The following is a 20,949-nucleotide window of genomic DNA, read 5'->3' as shown; positions in this document are numbered from 1 at the left end:
CAAAACTCTGGACACAACCAAAATGTCAACTGACAAGAGAACAGAGAAATCAAATGTTACATTTGCATATAAAAGAATACTGTATAATTAACCACTGCTAAATGGATGAAATAGAAAATGTAATACTGTGTGAAAGAAGCAAAACACAGAACAATACATATAGTATGGTTCCATTTATAGAAAGATCAAAAGCAAAAAAATTAAATCATGGGGATGATTGACACAAAATTCAGGCAACCTCCAGTGGTAGGGTAAAGAGCTGGGATTAGGCGAAAATAGTGTCATACAGAGGTCTTCAAGATACTAGTAAATGTTCTATTTTTAAATTTAGGTGTGGGGGTGCCTGGGTGGCTTAGTTGGTTAAGCCCCTACCTTAGGCTCAAGTCATGATACCAGGGTCCTGGGATGGAGTCCCCACATAAGGCTCCCTACTCACTGGGGAGCCTGCTTCTCCCTCTCCCGCTGCTTGTGCTCTCGTGCTTTCTCTCTGTCAAATAAATAAATAAAATCTTTTAAAAAAAAAACAAAAAACTGCCTTTTATAAATAAATAAATAAATAAATAATAAATAAATAAATAAATAAATAAATAAATCTATCTATCTATCTATCTATCTAGGTGTGGATATGATCTACATAGCAACAGTAATTAGAAAAAAGAACGCATTTGTATATTTGTATCTTAAAAAGCAAACTTCTATGAACTTATGTACAACATACATTAAGTAAATAAAGCAAATAAAAAAGAATGGGATTATAGACTGCCCTCAGTTGGTAGCATTCGAGGCAAGGAAGTGGTTCATAGGTACATGGGAGTTTTTATTGTTTTCTCTCTTTTTTGCATGTTTAAAATTTTACATAATAAAACCTCTTTGAGAATAAGCACTTTTGTTTTTTTTTTAAGATTTTATTTATTTATTTGACAGAGACAGCCAGCGAGAGAGGGAACACAAGCAGGGGGAGTGGGAGAGGAAGAAGCAGGCTCCCAGCGGAGCCTGACATGGGGCTCGATCCCAGAACGCCGGGATCACGCCCTGAGCGCGAAGGCAGACGCTTAATGACTGAGCCACCCAGGCGCCCCAAGAATAAGCACTTTTGATTCTAAATGAGCATTTCTTATCTCAAGATTAAAAAGCAGCCTAGATTTCCAGATTTCCATTTTTATTTTATTTTTATATATTTTTTAAATTTTTTATAGTAATATTTTTTATTATATTATGTTAGTCACCATACAGTACATCCCTAGTTTTTGATGTAAAGTTCGATGATTCATTACTTGCATATAACACCCCAGTGCACCATGCAATACGTGCCCTCCTTACTACCCATCACCAGACTATCCCATTCCCCCACCCCCTCCCCTCTGAAGCCCTCAGTTTGTTTCTCAGAGTCCATAGTCTCTCATGCTTCATTCCCCCTTCTGATTACCCCCCTTTCTTTATCCCTTTCTTCTCCTACCAATCTTCCTAGTTCTTATGTTCCATAGATGAGAGAAACCATATGATAATTGTCTTTCTCTGCTTGACTTATTTCACTTAGCATTATCTCCTCCAGATTTCCATTTTTAGAATGTAGAAAGCTGAAAAGAGCATTGCTCCCATCCTTAGAATAATGATGAACAGACAATCTACAAATTCACCCCAGCTCTTGACCAGCAGAGAGCTGAGGTTGCAGGGCCGACTGACCCAGTCTAAGAAGAAAAGATACACAAGCATTTGTTCACTTTAAAAATACTGGTCAACGGTAAGAACTTAGCTAAAATTTCTAATTAATTGTTAAAAGCTGAGTGTGGCCTCACAAAAGAGTATTAAAACCTTTGGGGCCAAAGACAAAAGAGTAATTCACATTCACTCACAGGCTCTTGTCCACGGACCTCACAGAAGTTTACCAAAAAAAACTGAAGACATGGTGGGAATCTAAGAAAGTGTCCCTTGTGGTCCCTTAGAGAGGAGAACAGCAGTAGTTTCAGTAAAGGCACAAAACCCCCACCTGGATCCTTCCCCCCTATTTCTCACATGGAACAAATGGTGACAAACAAAAGCAATTGTATATCCATATGCAAAAAAACCCTAATTTAGACTCTTTAATCATTCCACTAAAATTAACTCAATATAGATCACAGAATTTAATGATATAAGAGCTAAAACAATAAAACTTCTAAAAGAAAACACAGAAGAAAATCTTTAAGACTTTGCATTAGGTAAAAATTTCTTAGATATGACAACAAAAGCATAATCCATAGAAGAAAAATGTGATAAACTGGACTTCATCAAAATTAAAAATTTCTGCTTTTCTAAATCCACCACTGAGAAAATGAAAAGTCAAGTCATAGACTGGGAGTAAAGCAGTATACATTATTTGAACATAGGCTCTGATTAAAGATATATCTTATAAACCCTATAACCAGTATAAAAAATTTTAATGTATAAATAATAAGCCAACAGTAGAGATAAAATGGCCTCATTAAAAACAAACTCAATCTGAAAGAAGAGTTAAAGAAACATGGAATAAGTAGAACAAATAAAAAGTACCTGGCAAGATGATATATTTGAATCCACCTACATCAATAATTACTTTAAATGTTAACACATTAAACACATCAATTAAAAGACAGAAATTCTCAGGTTATCCAAGATCCAATTCTAAGCTGTTTATAAGAAAAACATTTTAAATAAAAGGATATAAATAGGCTACAAGTAAAATGATAAAAATAAACAGACCTTGCAAATATTAATCTAAAGAAATATAGAGTAGCTGTATCAAATAAATAACTAAATTAACTGAAATAACTAAGTATCAGACAAAAAACTTTAGCGCAAGGAACATTACCCGAAATAAGGAAGGATAGTACACATCAATAAAGGGATCAATTTTCCAAGAAGAAATAATATCCTTAAATATCTATATACACCTAACAAAAGATCTTCAAAATGCATGAAGAAAATCTAATAGAAATGGAAGGAGTAAAAAAAAAAAAAAAAAATTTTACACTCCTCTCAGTAATGTAGAACAAGTTGCAGAAAATCAATAAGGACATAAAAGACCTGAACAATAGTATCAACCAAATTAGATTAACTTAACATTTATAGAATACTGTTATCCCATAATAGCAAAATACACTCTTTTCGACTGCACACTTATCACAAATTCAGTTACCATAATTTGATAAACATTCACCAAGATAAACTCTATTCTGGACCATAACACAAATTTTAACAAACTTAAAAGAAATGAAATATAAAGTATGTCCTAGAAATATAACAGAATTAAACTAGAAGTCAATAATAGAATGATATCTGGAAAATCCTCAAATATTTTCAAATAAAAGAATATACTTATAAATAATCCATGAGTCAAAGAGTAAATCACACGGGAATTAGAAAGTATTTCAAACTGAATGAAAATAAAAGCACAACACCTCAGATTTCCCTTCAAGCAATACTTAGAGGAAAATATATCGTATTAAAAGCTATATTAGACAAGAAACTTTTCAAGTCAGTCTAAGCTTCCACATCAAACTGTAAAATGTAGAACAAGTAGGGGCACCTGGCTGGCTCAGTTGGTAGAGCATGCAGCTCTTGATCTTGGGGTCGTGAATCTGAGCCCCATCTTCAGTGTGGGTATTACTTAAATAAGCTTTAAAAAAATATAGAGCAAGTAGAAGAAAGGAAATAATAAGGACAAAGAAGAAACTGAGAGCAACAAAGTACACATAAAAATTAGGGAAACCAAAAACTGGATTTCTGGAAAAACAATCAATCAAATTGATAAATCTCTAACCAGACTAAGAAAAAGAGAAGACAAAAATTACAAATATGAAGGAGGAAAGAAGGGACATCACTACAGATGCTACAGACATTAAAAGGGTAGTAAAATAACAAGAATAACTCTATGGCCATAAATTCAACAACATGGATAAAATTAAGTTCCTTGGAAAGGAACACACCAAAGCTCACTCAAGAGGAAACACATAACCTAAAAAGTCCTAAATCTACTAAATAAGTTAAAATTTTAAGTTTAAAATCTTCCAACAAAGAAATCTCTAGGCCTAGACACCTGCATTGGTAAATACCAAACATTTAAGAAAGAAATAATACCAACGTAAACTCTTCTAAGAGGAAGGAATACTTCCTGACCCATTTAATGAGGCCAGCATTAACCTGACACCAAAGCCAAGGCATTACAAGATAACTGGAGACCAACATTTCTCATGAATATAGACACAAAAAAATCCTTAACAAAATCTAGGAAATCACATCCTATGGGATTTATCCCAGGAAACTAAAGCCAATTCAACATTTGAAAATCAATTAATTTAACTCTTCCTTTCCACACACTAAAGAAAAAAAATATGATCATCTCAATGGGTACAGAAAAGACCTTTGATAAAATATACCATTCATTCATGATTTAAACATACATACACAAAATCTGTACAAACTAGAAACAGAAAAGAACTTTCTCAACCTAATAAAGGACATCCAAAAAAGCCTATAATCACACTTAATAGTGGACTGAATAATTCCTCCCTAAGATCATGAATAAGGCAAAGACGTCCATTCTCATTACTCCTGTTCAGCACTGTACTAGAAGTCCTAGTCAGTGCTGTAGACGAAACAAATAAAGAAAACAATACAAGCAAAAGGCATATGGATTAGAAAGAATTAAATAAAACCATTCCTATTCACAGAACACAGGATTGTCAAAGTAGAAAATCCCGAAGAATCTACTACAGTTTTATCACAAATTCAATTACTGTAATTTGACAAAAACATAAGGAAACAAACAAAAACCCCCAAAGCTGTAATCTAACCCCAACTCTTAGGAACTTAAAAACAGATTAGAAAAATATTTATATTAGTCTAGATATAAACAATCTTTTCAATATTTCCTTTTAAGACTCAATAAAATATATAAATTAGCTCATAAGAAACAACTGGTTATAATACTTGAAAACAATGTTAAGTTCAAAAAAGTTATTTTTACTTTAGAATACAGTATCTTGAAATATCTCAATGTACAGCTACATTTTACTCAACCTCATTAAATGACAATCATACAAAACAGTAAGAAAAATACTACTATCTGTTCATCAAGAAAGTATCAAGATGGGGGCACGTGGGTGGCTCAGTCTGTTAAGCGGCTGCCTTCATGGGCTCAAGTCATGGCCCAGGACCCTGGGATCAGACCATGTCAGGCTCCTGCTCAGTGGGGAGTCTGCTTCTCCCTCTCCCTCTGCTCCTGCTCTGCTCTAAGTAAATAAATAAAATCTTAAAAAAAAAAAAAGTATCAAGATGTATTAAGTGATTCTCTCAGATTGACATTTTATATTACTACTTTTCCTGGATTGGGGCTCCTAAAGAATTAATACAATGTCTACTTGTCCAATAGTCAAGTCAATTAAAAAGTAACAAGTTGGACTTCTAAAGGGTTTCATAGAGGAAATATTAAACCAAATAATGTACATCATTCAGAAGTCATCAAATGACACTGTAGACTGTATCCATCTTGAGACTTTCTCACTACTCATGATTTAAATTTTAATTTAAATAAAGGATCATGCTAGTTATTCTCAAATTCAGTACACCCATTAAGTATCTTGGCAGTAAAACAACATTTAACTTTTTAGACAGCAAACTAGCTTTTCAGTGATCATTTTTAGCTACTATGAATTGGTTCTGTGGGCCCAAATTTAAAAGATAAAAGGAGGTAACTGAATCACCATAATGGGATAATCAAGGTTTCTACTTTCTGATGCATTGTTTTGATGTTGATTCACTCAACACTCGAGAAAAACAAGGCCTCCCAGAGTGATCCACAGATCAAGTAAGTCTTAAGGAAGAGTAAATAACTCAACTTGGAATAAATAACCATAGTCTCCCAATGTTCCTCATTTTAAAATAAGAACACAGTCAGTAGTAAAGATAAAAATACCACAACTATTTTGATGGAATATCTTAATATCAAAAAACTCAAAGAAAAAAGTCTAGATTTTATTTACTGAAGTACAAATGGTTTTGGTTCAATTAAATGAATGTTACGATAAAAACAAATATACAAAAACATATACCAAAATAAAAAAAAAAACACCATCATAAAAATTTTGCAAAAACACAGGTAACTTGGGATTTTTTATTTTAATAATACGCATTACAAAACTAACTAGTTTAGGAAAGCTATAAATAGCACCATAGTCCAAAGAGAGTACCCAAAGTTTATGTGGGATTTAGACTAAGGAGAACCTAATATATCCCTTACATGGTATAAATCTATAATCTTAACAAAAAAAAATAAAGTGTAATGTTCACTAAAAGCCAAACAGATGCCAGACTGCCTGTGTTTGAATTCCAACTCTGTGACCTTGGGGAGGCATTATGCTTTCTACCATTCTCTCCTCTGTAAACTGGGAATAATATCCTTCATAGTGTTTTAGTAAGGATTAAATGAGGTAAAAATGCCTGGTATTACATAAAAAGAACACATAAAAGTACCATTATTCTAGGGGCGCCTGGGGGGCACAGCGGTTAAGCGTCTGCCTTCGGCTCAGGGCGTGATCCCGGCTTTCTGGGATCGAGCCCCACATCAGGCTCCTCCGCTATGAGCCTGCTTCTTCCTCTCCCACGCCCCCTGCTTGTGTTCCCTCTCTCGCTGGCTGTCTCTATCTCTGTCGAATAAATAAAATCTTTAAAAAAAAAAAAAAAAGTACCATTATTCTAGATATTTTCAAAAAATGACATGATTTTCACATCTCTTTACAGCATCCTTGGTTTTATACAAAATATTAATAATTTGAAACGGGACAAAACCTATAATCCTTAGTGCTTATATACAAATTCCTGTTGATACCACTGTGAAAACTGTACTCTCTTCCCCGTAAGAGGAATAAAATACTATTAAAATATTCTTGACTCAAGAAAATAAGGTCCCTGAAACTATCCCTTTACCAAATATAAAAATATAGCTGCTCTGATGAAATGTTTACAAATTCAATTAGGTTTAGATATGAAGAATGCTCTTAAATGGTAATCTGCTCCAGGATTTAATTGCTTTGCAATTATTTACATTTTCTAAGTGCATACTTGTTAAGAACATTTTTCCCATGCCCAGGTTCACCATGTATGTATTAAAGTCATCTTAAAAGTATGGAACACAAATTACTTGCCTTAGAAAAGACAGTTTATTCCATGTACAAAAAAGCTCAGAGTAGCTTTCAGAAAGATCAAGGAAGTAAATACACCAGCCATACAGTTCTTTGAGCTTTATTTTTATATGCATACATTTCAAGAAAACAAAAATTTCAAGATATTGAGTACAACATATCAAATGAAATCATTCAGAATTATTTTAATTAACAGTATAAAGTACATGTATAGGATGTATTATATAATTTATTCTGAGGTTTCAAAAAGCAGTGTTTTTGGTTTTAAAATTCTGATACCATTATTTACTTTAACTTTCAAGTAACGTATTTCAAGTTAAATTTTTTTAAAAAATAATGACTAAATTAAGACATTATCTCTAAGATGATCTGATAGATGAGCTGCCTTTACCACGATCTTCAAAATAGTGCTGTTCAATTCTTCTACAGAAAGCAAGGAGGTTGCTATAGTTTTTCACCTTCTCAGAAAGTTCATCATTGGTCAACTGTGTGGTAAGAATGGTATACAAATGGCCAAATACCAGTGCATCTAGTTCAGTAGGCCTAAAACAAAAGTAGAAATGAAAGTAACATGAATAGCATTTAATTTGTATGGCAGAATATACACTACTTTTTTAAACATTTTATTCATCTATTTAAAAGAAAAAGTCACATAAGAGATTAAGTCCTACCTCAACTTGATAGAATTTATTTTGTTTTCACTTGGAGCTTCTGTTTTAAGATATGAAAAAAAAAACCTTTTAAATTATAATTTGCTAGTTGTGTAACTTGCTTTTTAAAGTAATAATGTGTTAAAATAATATTGGTGCAACTGATCATATTCATTTTACTCATTCATTTATCCACTAAATGAATACAGCAGGTCTCCAATGTGCCAGGAACTGTGCTAGATGATAGAGATGTAATAACACGAAAGACATTCTAAGACATGGACCCAGAACATAAATTACAACACAGTTTAGTAAGTGTTTTAAAAAAAGCATAAACAAAATGGTATCAAAGCACAGAGGATTTCACTGTGGTGCTGGGACATAACACCTGATTACCCAATCATATGATTTAATTTTAACTTTACCACTTTTAAAATAATTTAGCTTTTTTTTTTTTAAAGATTCGTTTATTTATTTTGAGACCGGGGGTTGGAGGGTGGGCAAATGGAGAGGAGAGAATCTCAAGCACACTGCCCGATAAGCTCAGAGCCCCATGTGGAGCTCAGTCTCAGGACCCATGAGATCATGACCTGAGCTGAAATCAAGAGTTGGACCCTTAACGAACTGAGCCACCCAGAAGCCCCAATAATTTAGCTTTCAGAAGGAGAAATAAAGATGTCTTCAACAAAAATTTTCTAGAGCTTTTTTCCCTTTAATTATGTATTAGTAACAAAAAACTGAAATTTATCTACCTTACTACTAATGGTCTATAGATGAAGCATCACCAAACTACATTATATTAAAATAATTGCCAATAGTTTTAAAATATTACTGAAGGGAAAAAATATCACCATAATTATGAACTAATTATTGCTGTCAGTCCCATAGTGATAAAGTTTTGAAAAATATGTGTTAGCCTACCTAAATGTGAAAGTACGTTTCAGTAATCCGGTTTGGAAGCATAGATTCGGGGGTCCATCAGATCTATGTCTGAATCCTAACTCTGCCACTTACTTACTAGCTATGTGGTCTTGATCACTGATGATGAATGACCTCATGCTGTTGCATGGTTTTAAATACCTCTTTGTGCCACTAATTCCCCCATATTTATCTCCAATCCCAGTCCCTCCCCTAAAGTCAAGAATCATAAATTTGAATGCCTACATACCGTCTCTACTTGAATGCTGATTAAGCATCTCAAACTTGCTCATCCCATATTCCCAAAATAAAAGGCACCATTATCCACTCAGCCAAAAATCTCACGTTTACTCTTCAGTCTTCGCTTTCTCTTACCCTCTCATTTACATCAGCAAGTGTTGTGAGACAGGACCGCCAAATATGTCCTGATTACTACTTTCCATTATCATCTACTCTGAGCCACCATCATCTCGCACCGAGACCACTAGAATAGCCTCCTAACATGCCTTCCTGCTTCTATTTATTGTCCACATAGTAGCCAGAGTGATTTTTTTACAATGTCACCTGACCATACCACTCCAAGCATAAACTATTCTAATGAATATCCATTCCACTTACACTAAAATGTCAAGCTCCTTACCTGAAGCATAGAAAGCCTAGATGACCTGGCCCCCGCTTTTCCCTTCAGTCTCATCTCATACCACTGTCAACACACAACCAATACTGGCCTTGCCTCCTCCATTTGAACATAACAAACTCAAGCCAAGCTTAGGGCCTTGATCCAATTATTCCTGCTGCCTGGCACACTCTTCCCTTGACTTCACATTGCTGGCTCCTTCTGGTTTTTCAGAACAAGGCTTAAATGTCACATCTGAATACCCAAACTAAAGTGGACATGCAGTCACTTACTACCATGTGATCTTATTTGAATTCTCCAAGTAGCACTTAATATTATCTAATATTTGCTGTTAATTGTCTGTCTCCCTCTACCAAGATCTTCTCTAGTTTCCTGCTATGTCCCCAATACTTAGAACAATGCCTAAGACAAAGTAGTGTCCTTAATAAATGTTTTGAGTGAATCAACAAAAAGGTGATGCATTTCTCATGCCACACTATACCTGTGTCTACTTAACTGTTTCCCCTCATTATACTCTAAGCTCTTTAGAGGTGACACTACATACATCTTTTATATCCCCACTTCTTAGAAAAGGATGAAAGGAACTGAATTGGCATTTGCTGAATGCAAACAGAGAGAAAGCATCCTGCCTGAGGTATGTAGGATATTTAAGTTTTCAATAGTAGTTACTCACATTCTTTCAAAGCCTTCCCCTTTTTTTGACACATTCGTGATGAATTATTAATCAAAGTCAGATGTGCAGTCAATGGTCATGTTTAAGAGGGTAGCCAACAGGATAGTTTAAAAAAATCACAAGTGTCCTTGGACTAAATAGCACCATGAATAATATCATTACAAATGAAGAATCAATAACAAATGATTATGTGAAAAGAACCAGGGATGTAGAAGGTGGATAAATGTAGAGGCACTTTGTGAGAAGTAATACAAACACTAACTCTTCCATATCCCTAAGCATATTTCTTAAAAGGTGTACCTTACCTCACCAATTTAGGATTTATTTTTTTCCTAATTCTTGTGCAGGGTTAACTACTCTTTGCTTCTTGAATTAGATCATTTAAAAAGTGAATTTATTTCCTGATGCAACGTCCAGTGATAATAGATGGACATCCTTTATCAATAAATGGAGGATCTGAAGGAGTTCAAGTATAAGTGTATATTCAAACTACGGTGGTCTAGAAGTAACTCTAAAGTGATCAAAATGTTACTTGCTGCAAACACACATCCATGTAACTCAAAAGGTGCTGAATTATATGGGTAATGAGCATATAGCAATTGATCTCACATTACATAAAGACAGCAACTTGGTGGCAAGTTACTTTAGAACACCTCACAGGAAGTAGAATACAATATACTAAATCAAATGAAACACACATACATAATTTCTAATGCATATTTTTTGCAATCCTTACAAATTTCAGCAATTACTTATATTAATTTATATATATATATATATATATATATGACATATATAAATAACCAATTTCTTCTTTTTAAAAAGTACACTTGTGGTAGTGGTTCCACAACTGCATACCGTTACTAAAACTTAGAGCTATAAACATAAAAGTGTCAATTTTACCATATGTAAATACCATAATAAACCTGATTTTTTAAAAAAAGCAATAAACTCAGAAAAATATTTGCAATTCATTTGAGACAAGAACAACAACAACAAAAAAAACACACTTTGCCCAATATTTGTACTGAATTGTTTAATCAAGCCAAGATCTTGATGAACATCCAGTTTTAATTACCTTTCCTGTACCATATAAAGGGAGAACAACATTTCCACCCTTATGCTTACTAAGTAGTGGTCTGTAATTTGAATACCGATAGCGACTCTCCTCCTAAGACTTTTAACATCTTTCATATATATATTACATCTATCTTTATAGACCTTTCATAGAAAAATATTCCAGGATCATAAATATATTTTTAAGATCCTAAGAAATGTGTTGCCTTATCTTGCATTATCATTCTTTCCACATATCCACTGGTTATTACTATTCTTTTCTTCCCTAGTTTTACTGAGAAATAATTGACATGCATCATTGTATAAGTTTAAGGTATACAAGCATGGTGGTGTGATTTACATATATTATGAAATGATATACCAAAAGGTCCAGCTAATATATCCATTGGTTATCTACTATTCTTTCATTTGAATATCAAAATAAAAATACTGTAAAATGTGAATGTTTTCCTAATCTTTCCCATTTAGAATTTTTCTATACTCAATTTTGCTTTCTTTATTATGATTGCATATTTCTTTCTTTCTGATACCTTTTATAGTCAGTATAGTTTCAAAAACATTACTTTTGTCTCAGTGTTCAGTAATTTTTCTTTCCCTTACACTATTACCTTGCCATGTCTTCATACTACTAGGAGTAATCTACATATTCCCTCTTTATATACCAACCATTGATCTTAGGACTGTCATTCAAGTTTGTAAATCAAGCCCCTTGCCATCAACCTTTTTTATATTTTGCCTTTGAAATTTTGAGCAATTTCCCCTTAATTTCTCAAGTGGTGATGTTTAAAATTATTATTATTAAAGTTTCATTGACATGCAATGTTAGATTAGCTTCAGATGTAGAACATATTGATTCAACAATTCTATACATTACTCAATGCTCACCACAATAACTACAGAAACCATACATTACAATATTATTGACTATATTCCCTATGCTCTACTTTTCATTTCCATGACTCATAACTAGAAGTTTGCACCTCTTAATCACCTTTATCTATTTTGCTTATCCCTCCTACCCACCTCCCTTCTAGTAACTGCCAGTTTGTTTTATTTGTCTATTTTTTTAATTTGTTCATTTGTTTTGTTTTTTAGATTCCAAATGTAAGTAAAATCATATGGTCTTTCTTTGTCTGACTTATTTCATTTGGCATAATACCTTCTAGGTCAATTCATGTTGTTGCAAATGGCAAGATCTCATTCCTTATGATTAATATTCCATATTATATGCACATATATTATAGAGAATTATATATTTCATATATGTGTGCGCCCGTTTCTGTGTGTGTGTGTATACTTTATCCATTCACCTATTGATAGACACTTGGCTTGCTTCTATTTCTTGGCTATTATAAATAATGCTTCGATAAACATAGGGGTGCATATATTTTTTTCAAATTAGTGTTTTCATTTTCTTTGGGAAAATACCTGGTAGTAAAATTACTGTATCATATTTCTATTTTTAATTTTTTGAGGAAACTCCATACTGTTTTCCACAGTGGCTGTACCAATTTACATTCCCACCAGTATTGCACAATTTCTCTATCCTCACCAACTTTTTATTTATTGATAATAGCCATTCTGACTGGTGAAGTGATATCTCATTCTAGTTTTGATTTGCATCTCCCTGATGATTAGTGATGTGGAGCATCTCTCCATGTGTCTGTTGGCCATCTGTGTGTCTTTGGAAAAGTATCTATTCAGGTCCTCTGCCCATTTTTAATCAGAATGGTTTTCTGATGTTGAGCTGTAGGAGTTCTTCATATACTTTCTATATTGGCCCCTTATCAGATGTATCATTTGCAAATATCTTCTTCCATTCAGTAGGTTGCCTTTTTATTTTGTTGTAGTTCCAAGTATATTTTTGCTTTTGTTTCCCTTGCCTGAGGAGACATACCCATAAATATGTTGCTAAGACTGATGTCTAAAGCATTCCTGCCTATGTTTTTTTTTTAGGTTTATGGTTTCAGATCTCACATTCAGGTCTTTAATCCATTTTGAATATATAGAAATCCATTTTGAATATATAGAAAGGTGATGAGAAAGGGGTCCAGTTTCATTCTTGTATATGTGGCTGTCCAGTTTACCCAACACCATTTATTGAAAAGACTATCCTTTTCTCCATTGTATAATTTTTGCCTCCTTTGTCATAGATTTATTGACCATGTATGAGTTTATTTCTGGACTTTCTATCCTGTTCCATTGATCTATGTATCTGATTTGGTACCAATACCATACTGTTTTGATGATTATAGATTAGTAGTATATCTTGAAACCTGGGATTATGATACTTCCAGCTTTGTTCTTCTTTCTCAAGATTGCTTTGGCTATTCGAGGTTTTTTTGTGGTTCCATACATACTTTGGATATATTTGTTCTAGTTCTGTGAGAAGTGTCATTGGTGTTTTGATAGGGATTGCATTCAATCTGTAGATTACTTTGAGTAGTATGGACATTTTAACAGTATTAATTCTTCAAATTCATGAGCATGCTATATCTTTCCATTCGTGTCATACTAAATTTCTTTCATCAATGTCTTATAGTTTTCATAGTATAGGTCTTTCACTTCTCTGGTTAAATTTATTCCCTGGTATTTTTATTCTTTTTTGATGCAATTGTAAATGAGATTGTTTTCTTAATCTCTCTGTTCGTCTGTTAGTGCATAGAAATGCAACAGATTTCTATATATTAATTTTGTATCCTACAACTTTACTGAATTAACTTATGAGCTCTAATAGTTTTCTGACGGAGTCTTTAGGATTTTCTACATACAGAATCATGTCATCTGCAAATAGTGAGTTTTACTTCTTCCTTAACAATCTGGATGCCGAATTAATTCTTTAATTAATGCCTTTAATTCTTACCTGATTGCTGTGGTTAAGACTTTCAGTACTATGTTGAATAAAAGTGGTAGGAATGGATATTCTTGCCTCGTTCCTACTTTTAAAGGAAAAACTTCTAGTTTTTCACCACTGAATATGTTAAATGGATTTTTCCTATATGGCATTTATTATGTTGAGGTATGTTCCCTCTATGCCCACTTTGTGGAGAGATGTCATATTTTGTTAAATGCCTTTTCTGAATCTATTGAGATGATCATATGGTTTTTATCCTTCCTCATTAATGTGATGTATCATACTGATTGATTTGAGAACAGTGAACCACCCTTGCATCCATGGAATAAATTCCACTTAATCTCGGGGTGCCTGGGCAGTTCAGTCGGTCAAACGTCCACTCTTGATTTCAGCTCAGGTCATGATCTTGGGTCGAGAGATCAAGCCCCAAGTTAGCTCCACACTCAGCAGGGAGTCTGCTTGAGATTTTCTCTCTCCCTCTCCTTTTGCCCCTCCCCCTGCTCACATGTACACACGCTCTCTCTAAAACAAATCTTTAGAAAAATAAAGTAAATCCCACTTAATCTTGGTGAATGATTCTTTTAATATACTACTGAATTCAGTTTGCTAATATTTTGTTGAGTATTTTTGCATCGATGCTCATCACAGGTACTAGCCTAGTCGTCTTTTTTTGTAGTATCTTTGCCTGGTTTTGGCCTTATAGAATGAATTTGGAAGTTTTCCTTCCTCTTCTGTATTTTGGAACAGCTTAAAAAGAATAGGTATTAACTCTTCTTTAAATGTCTGGTAGAATTCACCTGTGAAACCGTCTGGTCTTAGACTTTTGTTTGTTGGGAGTGTTCTGACTACTGATTCAATTTCTCAACTGGTAATTTCTTTATTAAATAAACCTCAGTAAAATCCAATTCTTCCCTGAAATTTTTCATCTTAAGATTCCCATGTATAATTTTTGCAGCATTTCTTCAATACCATTTCCCATCAGTATATGAGGGTAATTTTACCATTTAATAGTTTATATAGAACTCCTTCTTTTTCAAATGTAACTCCTCTTCCAATTTCCCAATTAAAGCTACTTTTAACCAACTCTTACTGATCCTCTGCTGACAGGTAGGTTTTGTTTAGAAAACATACAGACCTGCAAGGAGCTCATAAATCCTTTATAACGGTATAATTCATTCTATCCTGACTACACGTAGGGGAAAAAAGGTAACATAAAAATAACACCTTAAGAAAAGTTTTACTTTTTCATTCCAAGTCCATGCTCACCATATGAAAAAGAACAAATGACCTAGTAGCCTTTGGATAGGTGTCTTTAACAGATATCACGTTAGTAAGACAGCTTGTATACAACAGGAAATACAGATTTTGTCTTAGTTGCATTTCAGAAATATGACTTAAATATTTAAAAGCTACCAACCAACACTAGATATTATAAAAGATAACAAAGGCCACCAGAGTTAGTATCTATCTCGTGTTATTTCTAATTTCTTTCAATTTCACTTTCCTAAATTTTTCTTTCCACCATTTATCTTCTTTGTCCTCTTTTACCAATTCCTATTCTTGCTGCAGGATCTCTCTCACCTACCCATTCCCCTTCTCCCATCAAGTAAAACTACTGAGTTTCTTTCATGAATCCTTTCAACATCCCCAGGAGGTTTGCTAGGAGAAAAATTTATTCTATTTTAGAGGGTGAGGGGAGGGTACACAAGGAAATAAAGTAACCTGCCAACGTCTGGTATACACTAGAGCCAAGAACAGTATTCAGGGCCACTGACCTGAAATTCAATATTACATTATCTAGACTTAAGCCAGTGCTCTATTCACTAAACTACAGTAACTCACAAAGTAATGATTCCTGACAGATAAGAGTGAAAAAAATTTTATCACATCGAAGTGAAAATACAAATGACTTTTTCCTAATTACAGTCTACTACTAATTAGACAATGGGGTAAAACTAAAATTAAAAATGAAATCTAAAAAAAATGAAATATATTTTTTAATCATTAGGGGAAAATGTTTATGTAAGTCTCATACAAGGTATAATTATTTCAGAAACCTACATCTTAACATCCATTAAACAGTTCCTCCATAGCAAATCTTTGGTTTTGTGCTTTTTCTAAATTTTGAGTTTTTCATGATGAGCTTAAATATAATTGTACCCTTATAAAAAAAATATGTTTTGATATTTCCACTAAATCACATGCTGAATGATATCTGGTTATGAAGTCTTTGACACCGAGTTTAAATGAGGAAAATAAGTCAGATATATTCTCCTGACCTCCCAAGAAGACAGCATACATAACAAAACTAACTCCTAACACATAATGATGCACTTCAAACAATAAAACACACCTCTTCTGGCCTTTTCAAGACCTAAGAATTCCTACATCAGCAAGAAAAGGAACTACGTGGTACCAATATGTAGATACATTTCTTCTGTGTGTTAAAGACTAAAAAAATAGACTCTGCATAGCGAACATCACTAGAAATAGGAACATAACTGGAGAAGCTTTACCTGCCAGGATTTCCTGGTTTGAATTCTATGACCTTTGTGCTACAGAGATCAAAAGACCCCAAATTTCAGTTATATGTAGTATACATTAATATAACAAATACTTTCAAGCTATCATCATTGTTATTTTTGCTACTAGTATTAGCATCTCCATCAAAAGATATATGATATGGCTACAGAAGATGAATGCCTATAAAGATATAATAATAGCAAACACACCTTTTAAAAAATTATCAATCTAAAAAGCAAAAATTTTTATTACAGAGCCAAGAAAAGCCTAGAATTTCTAAGTAAAACATTAAGATTAAAATGCTAATTTAAGCCCATCTTAAACTGGATCACAGGATGATTCTAATACATTAAAACTGTTAACTTTTTTTAAAAAGGGGGAAATTCATTCTTTGCCTATGTTAGATATTCTTTTCCAGGTTACAAAATAATTCTGTCTTAATGAAACATGTATTCAATTTAGATATTTGTACATATATAATCTATAATCTATACCCTTCATATTAATTTCTGTGAGTACAAATATTTTCATTAACTTTTAAAAGATAAGTTTATAATAGTGCTTGTCCATCCAACCAAATTTTTAATTGTTTAGTTTTATTCATTTTTCTGGTCCCCAGGGTATCACCCTGTATGAACTAGTATGGTTATACTTCATGTTTTAACAGTATTTTGCGAATGTAGAATTTTGTTAAGATGATGCAGTTCCATACTAGCACCACCAACTACCTCTAGTAGTACCTCTATCACATCATAAAATAATGACTGCTTTACATGTCTGCCCTTAAGACAAAGTTTTAATTTTAGAGCTGCATTTTAGAAATGTTAGTATCCCAGAGTCTAGAGCTGTGCCTGATAACCAAGAAGTACGATGTAAATGTTTAATGAGGGCGAAAATGAAAAATAAAACAAAATCTTTTCACAAGTATTTCTTGATAAAACAATTCCTCTATGGTAAAATAAGCTTGTAACCTAACAATACAGAAAAGAAACCAACTAAAAATAGATAAAATTTCTTACTGCTTATTGAAGAAATATGGTTGTGTTCCCAGTCTTTGAGAAAGCGCTTGACAGCACTGGTCTACATCTTCTAAGACCTAACATAGGCAACAGATCCAAAGGAAAATATTTAAGTTAGCAAAACAATAAAACGTGTCTAAAACTTAATTTGTATCACAGTTTATAACAAAACTGTAAATTGAGGTAACCTTTTATCATATATTTAAATCAGACTATAGAACACATATAGGACATAATACTTCCTATATAATAGGAAGAAAATTTGAGAGCAACTTCCTTTAAACAGAAGTACATTTAAAAGTTACTTATGACGATTACTATTAAGAAAGTTTCAAAACTCCACACCCTACAAAAATGTTTTCCTGAATCCGTAGATTCAAATGACTTTACATGTATAAAAAAAATCTGCTTCATAAAGATGACACTGCTGACCCACCACAAGTAAAAGCATTTGAGTTGTTTTCCCAGTAGTGGAGATGGATTTTTTTATTCAATCCCTTTTCATTTGCCCAATCCCCCATGTGGCCAATGGCACACATCAGTAAACTGGCTGGCTAGGACTACGAGTACCTTGGAAAAGAGACATTATTAGTTTAATGACTGAATTAGTTCAATCTCATGACCTTGAAAAGCTATGTATTTTTTAAATTTTGCTATTTCAGTAAATTTAAGACCAAAGAAAAATAGATATATTAAGAGTTGTATTTAACAGGGTTTTTTTAAAGCCCTAATGCTGCAGATCTATATTTATTGACATAAAAAAGACGTCCACAATGTACTGGTGAATGGAAAAAAATTAGATTACAGAGTGCCAGGTACAATATGATCCCATTTAAGGAAAATGTTATTCAGAGACATCTAGAAGAATGTTCTCCAAACAGTTAGCAGTGAAAAATTCTAGGTGGTAGGATTTCAAGCAATTTCTATTTCCTTTTTCAAATTTTCTGTATTATATAGTTTGTTTTACAATAAGCACGTGTGATTTTTATAAAAAACCACTTCATGTCAGAAAAAAATAAAAGCAAATGTTTTCTTAATATTTTTATTATGTTGAGATTTTTAAAGACTATCAATACAAAAAAAACGAATTCTTAACGCATTAAAGTTGAGGAGAACTTCAACTTCAATCTGAATTATCTGAATTCACCTGGTCCAGAGTCTTGTTACCCCATCCAATAGCTTTCATCTTACGTTTGACTTCCCACTGTTTCTGATAGGCCAAAATATGATTCAGAGGCCAAGGGTAGGGAGATCCATATCTGGCATGAGTGATCTAGAGCAGAAAGATTTTGTGACAAACATGATTCTTTCTAAAAACAAAGCCTGTTTTTACAAACAGAATTCTTAGGAAAATATATTTTCAGAACACAAGTACAGCAATCTAAAAAAAAAAAAAAATACATAGCTTGCAATCTAAAAAATTAAAATTTCAAGCCATTCCCTTTAAAAATATATAAACTTTTATGTACTTTGCAACCAGTTATATCAAACAATGACACATAGCTTCCCTAAAATGTATGTGCAAGCAAAATTAAAGTAAGTGAAAAACTATATCACTAATGGTATAAACCACAATGTTTCATTTATGAGCAGGGACTTACGATTCTGAGCAAAAGTGTTTTCTCATTAAATTTTAATTAAGATAAATGCTGCAGAACCACTCACCTCCCCTACTGTAGTTTCATCACACCACTGAAGATACAACTAGGAACAAAAGAACAGTCACTAAAACTTTAGAATACCAAAGAGAAAATGGATAAAGAAAATTATTTCTTGCCATGGTAATTTTTTATAAGCCAACTTTATAAAAGTCACATATATGAGAGTTTTCCCTCCTCTGGCTAATGTTGTTATACAGCACTATTAAATTTAATTAATGGTAATACTTAATAAAAGTATTTCTTATTCACACAGTAGTACATCTCTAAATACCATTAAAGTATTTTACAGATATTATTTAAGTAAACCTCCCAAGGCCAAAGTCAAATAATGAGTGGGTAAGAATCACTCCTTTTTACAAATAGAAAAACTAGATCTGAAAACGTTAGACAACTTGTTCAAACATAATAACCAAATAATTTTAGTAACCACCCCAGCCAGAATTGCTTGACTATATTCCTATTTCTCAATAACTTTAAAATAACCCATAAGAAAGATGATCTTTTATGAGAGGAAAGTTTCTTTTCAAGGCCTATTATCTTCTATTGTACCTCCGCAGTCAACAGCATATTGTTGACTAATTCCATGTAGGCTTTCATTTCTGCTTTTTGGACTTCATCCAGCCCATCACTAAGAGAATGGCCCTAAAGGGAATTTAAAAAAATTTAAAAGAGCATCATATTAAATGGACAAAAACTTTCAGTTATCTTACTACGAAGTGAATATAAATGTTTTTACTACATCAATGTTTTTACTATAAATGTCTAATAAATTTCTAAAATATCTCGTAAAATTATATATGAAAAAAATGGTTAATAATCTATCACTACAAAATATTAATTAATATGTATATGCCATTTTAAAATGTATCTTTCAATGGACAGAATTCTATTATCAATTATTTCACAAAAGAAGAAAACAGAATGGTCAGTAAACCTTGTTTTTTTTAAGAGACTAACCTTATTAGTAATAAAATAAATGCCAAAAGATTGACATGTGTTGCTTATAAAGTGGTCAAAGGTGGAAAAAAATGTTAGTAAATGTATAGGGAAATAGACACTAATTTTAAAATTCTAATATACTATAATAATGAGTAGATACATAAACTGGTGTAACCCTTTAGTTCAATCCAGCCATCTGTGGCGAGATTTTAAAAATGCATACCCTTTAATATTGCAGTATCACTCTTAGGAATTTATCCTGAGGAGATAATCTGACAAGTGTACTAAGGTGTCTGTAAAACAATATTTATCTTAACACTCAGTAAGAGCCAAAAACTGACAACTATTGGCATGTCCACCAATAAAGGCTTAAGTAAAAAAAATTATAATACATCCATATAATAAAATACTATATAACAACTTGAAAGGATGATATATTTCTATAGTCATTAACATGGAAGAATTCCCAAACATACTGATGATTTTAAAAGGCAGGCTGCAAAATAGCACAAAACAGTATGATCTATATTTTCTGTATATGCAAGGAGAAAAGTCTGGAAGGATGTTCCCCAAAATGTTAATGGGGGTTGTCTTTTATAACTATTAAAACCTAAACCGAATTCAAATGTATATATTAATACACTCAACTTCTAAATATATCCTATATCTCCCTTCTCAAAGGTTAACCTGACATTTTATAACAACATAAGTTTTCATTTATGACCAAAACTCTCGTAAGTTAGAAAATTATCTACCATTTTGTAAAGATCAAATTACATCTTTTGCCATTGATTTACATTGTGGGGAAAAAAACCTTACACTTCAGAAATATTTCTCCACT

General features: G+C 32.7%; 1 protein-coding gene across 1 annotated transcript in view; it reads right to left on the bottom strand.

Annotated features, from left to right (window-relative positions):
* Nucleotides 1-7,241: 7,241 nt before the first annotated feature.
* MTX2 (metaxin 2) overlaps nucleotides 7,242-20,949 on the bottom strand; it is a 64,398-nt gene continuing 50,690 nt past the window's right edge. The window contains exons 6-10 of the mRNA XM_026492482.4: nucleotides 19,719-19,811; nucleotides 19,174-19,212; nucleotides 18,656-18,781; nucleotides 17,509-17,585; nucleotides 7,242-7,700 (exon numbers count right to left, since the gene is read on the bottom strand). Of these exons, the coding sequence (XP_026348267.1) occupies nucleotides 7,517-7,700; nucleotides 17,509-17,585; nucleotides 18,656-18,781; nucleotides 19,174-19,212; nucleotides 19,719-19,811 (519 nt within the window). The 3' untranslated portion in view covers nucleotides 7,242-7,516. The remainder of the gene's footprint in view (nucleotides 7,701-17,508; nucleotides 17,586-18,655; nucleotides 18,782-19,173; nucleotides 19,213-19,718; nucleotides 19,812-20,949) is intronic.

This window comes from Ursus arctos, unplaced genomic scaffold, assembly GCF_023065955.2.
Source record: "Ursus arctos isolate Adak ecotype North America unplaced genomic scaffold, UrsArc2.0 scaffold_1, whole genome shotgun sequence".
NCBI classification, from domain to species: domain Eukaryota; kingdom Metazoa; phylum Chordata; class Mammalia; order Carnivora; family Ursidae; genus Ursus; species Ursus arctos.
The sequence above is the reverse complement of the archived record's forward strand: the minus strand, read 5'-3'. Positions and strand labels throughout refer to the sequence as shown.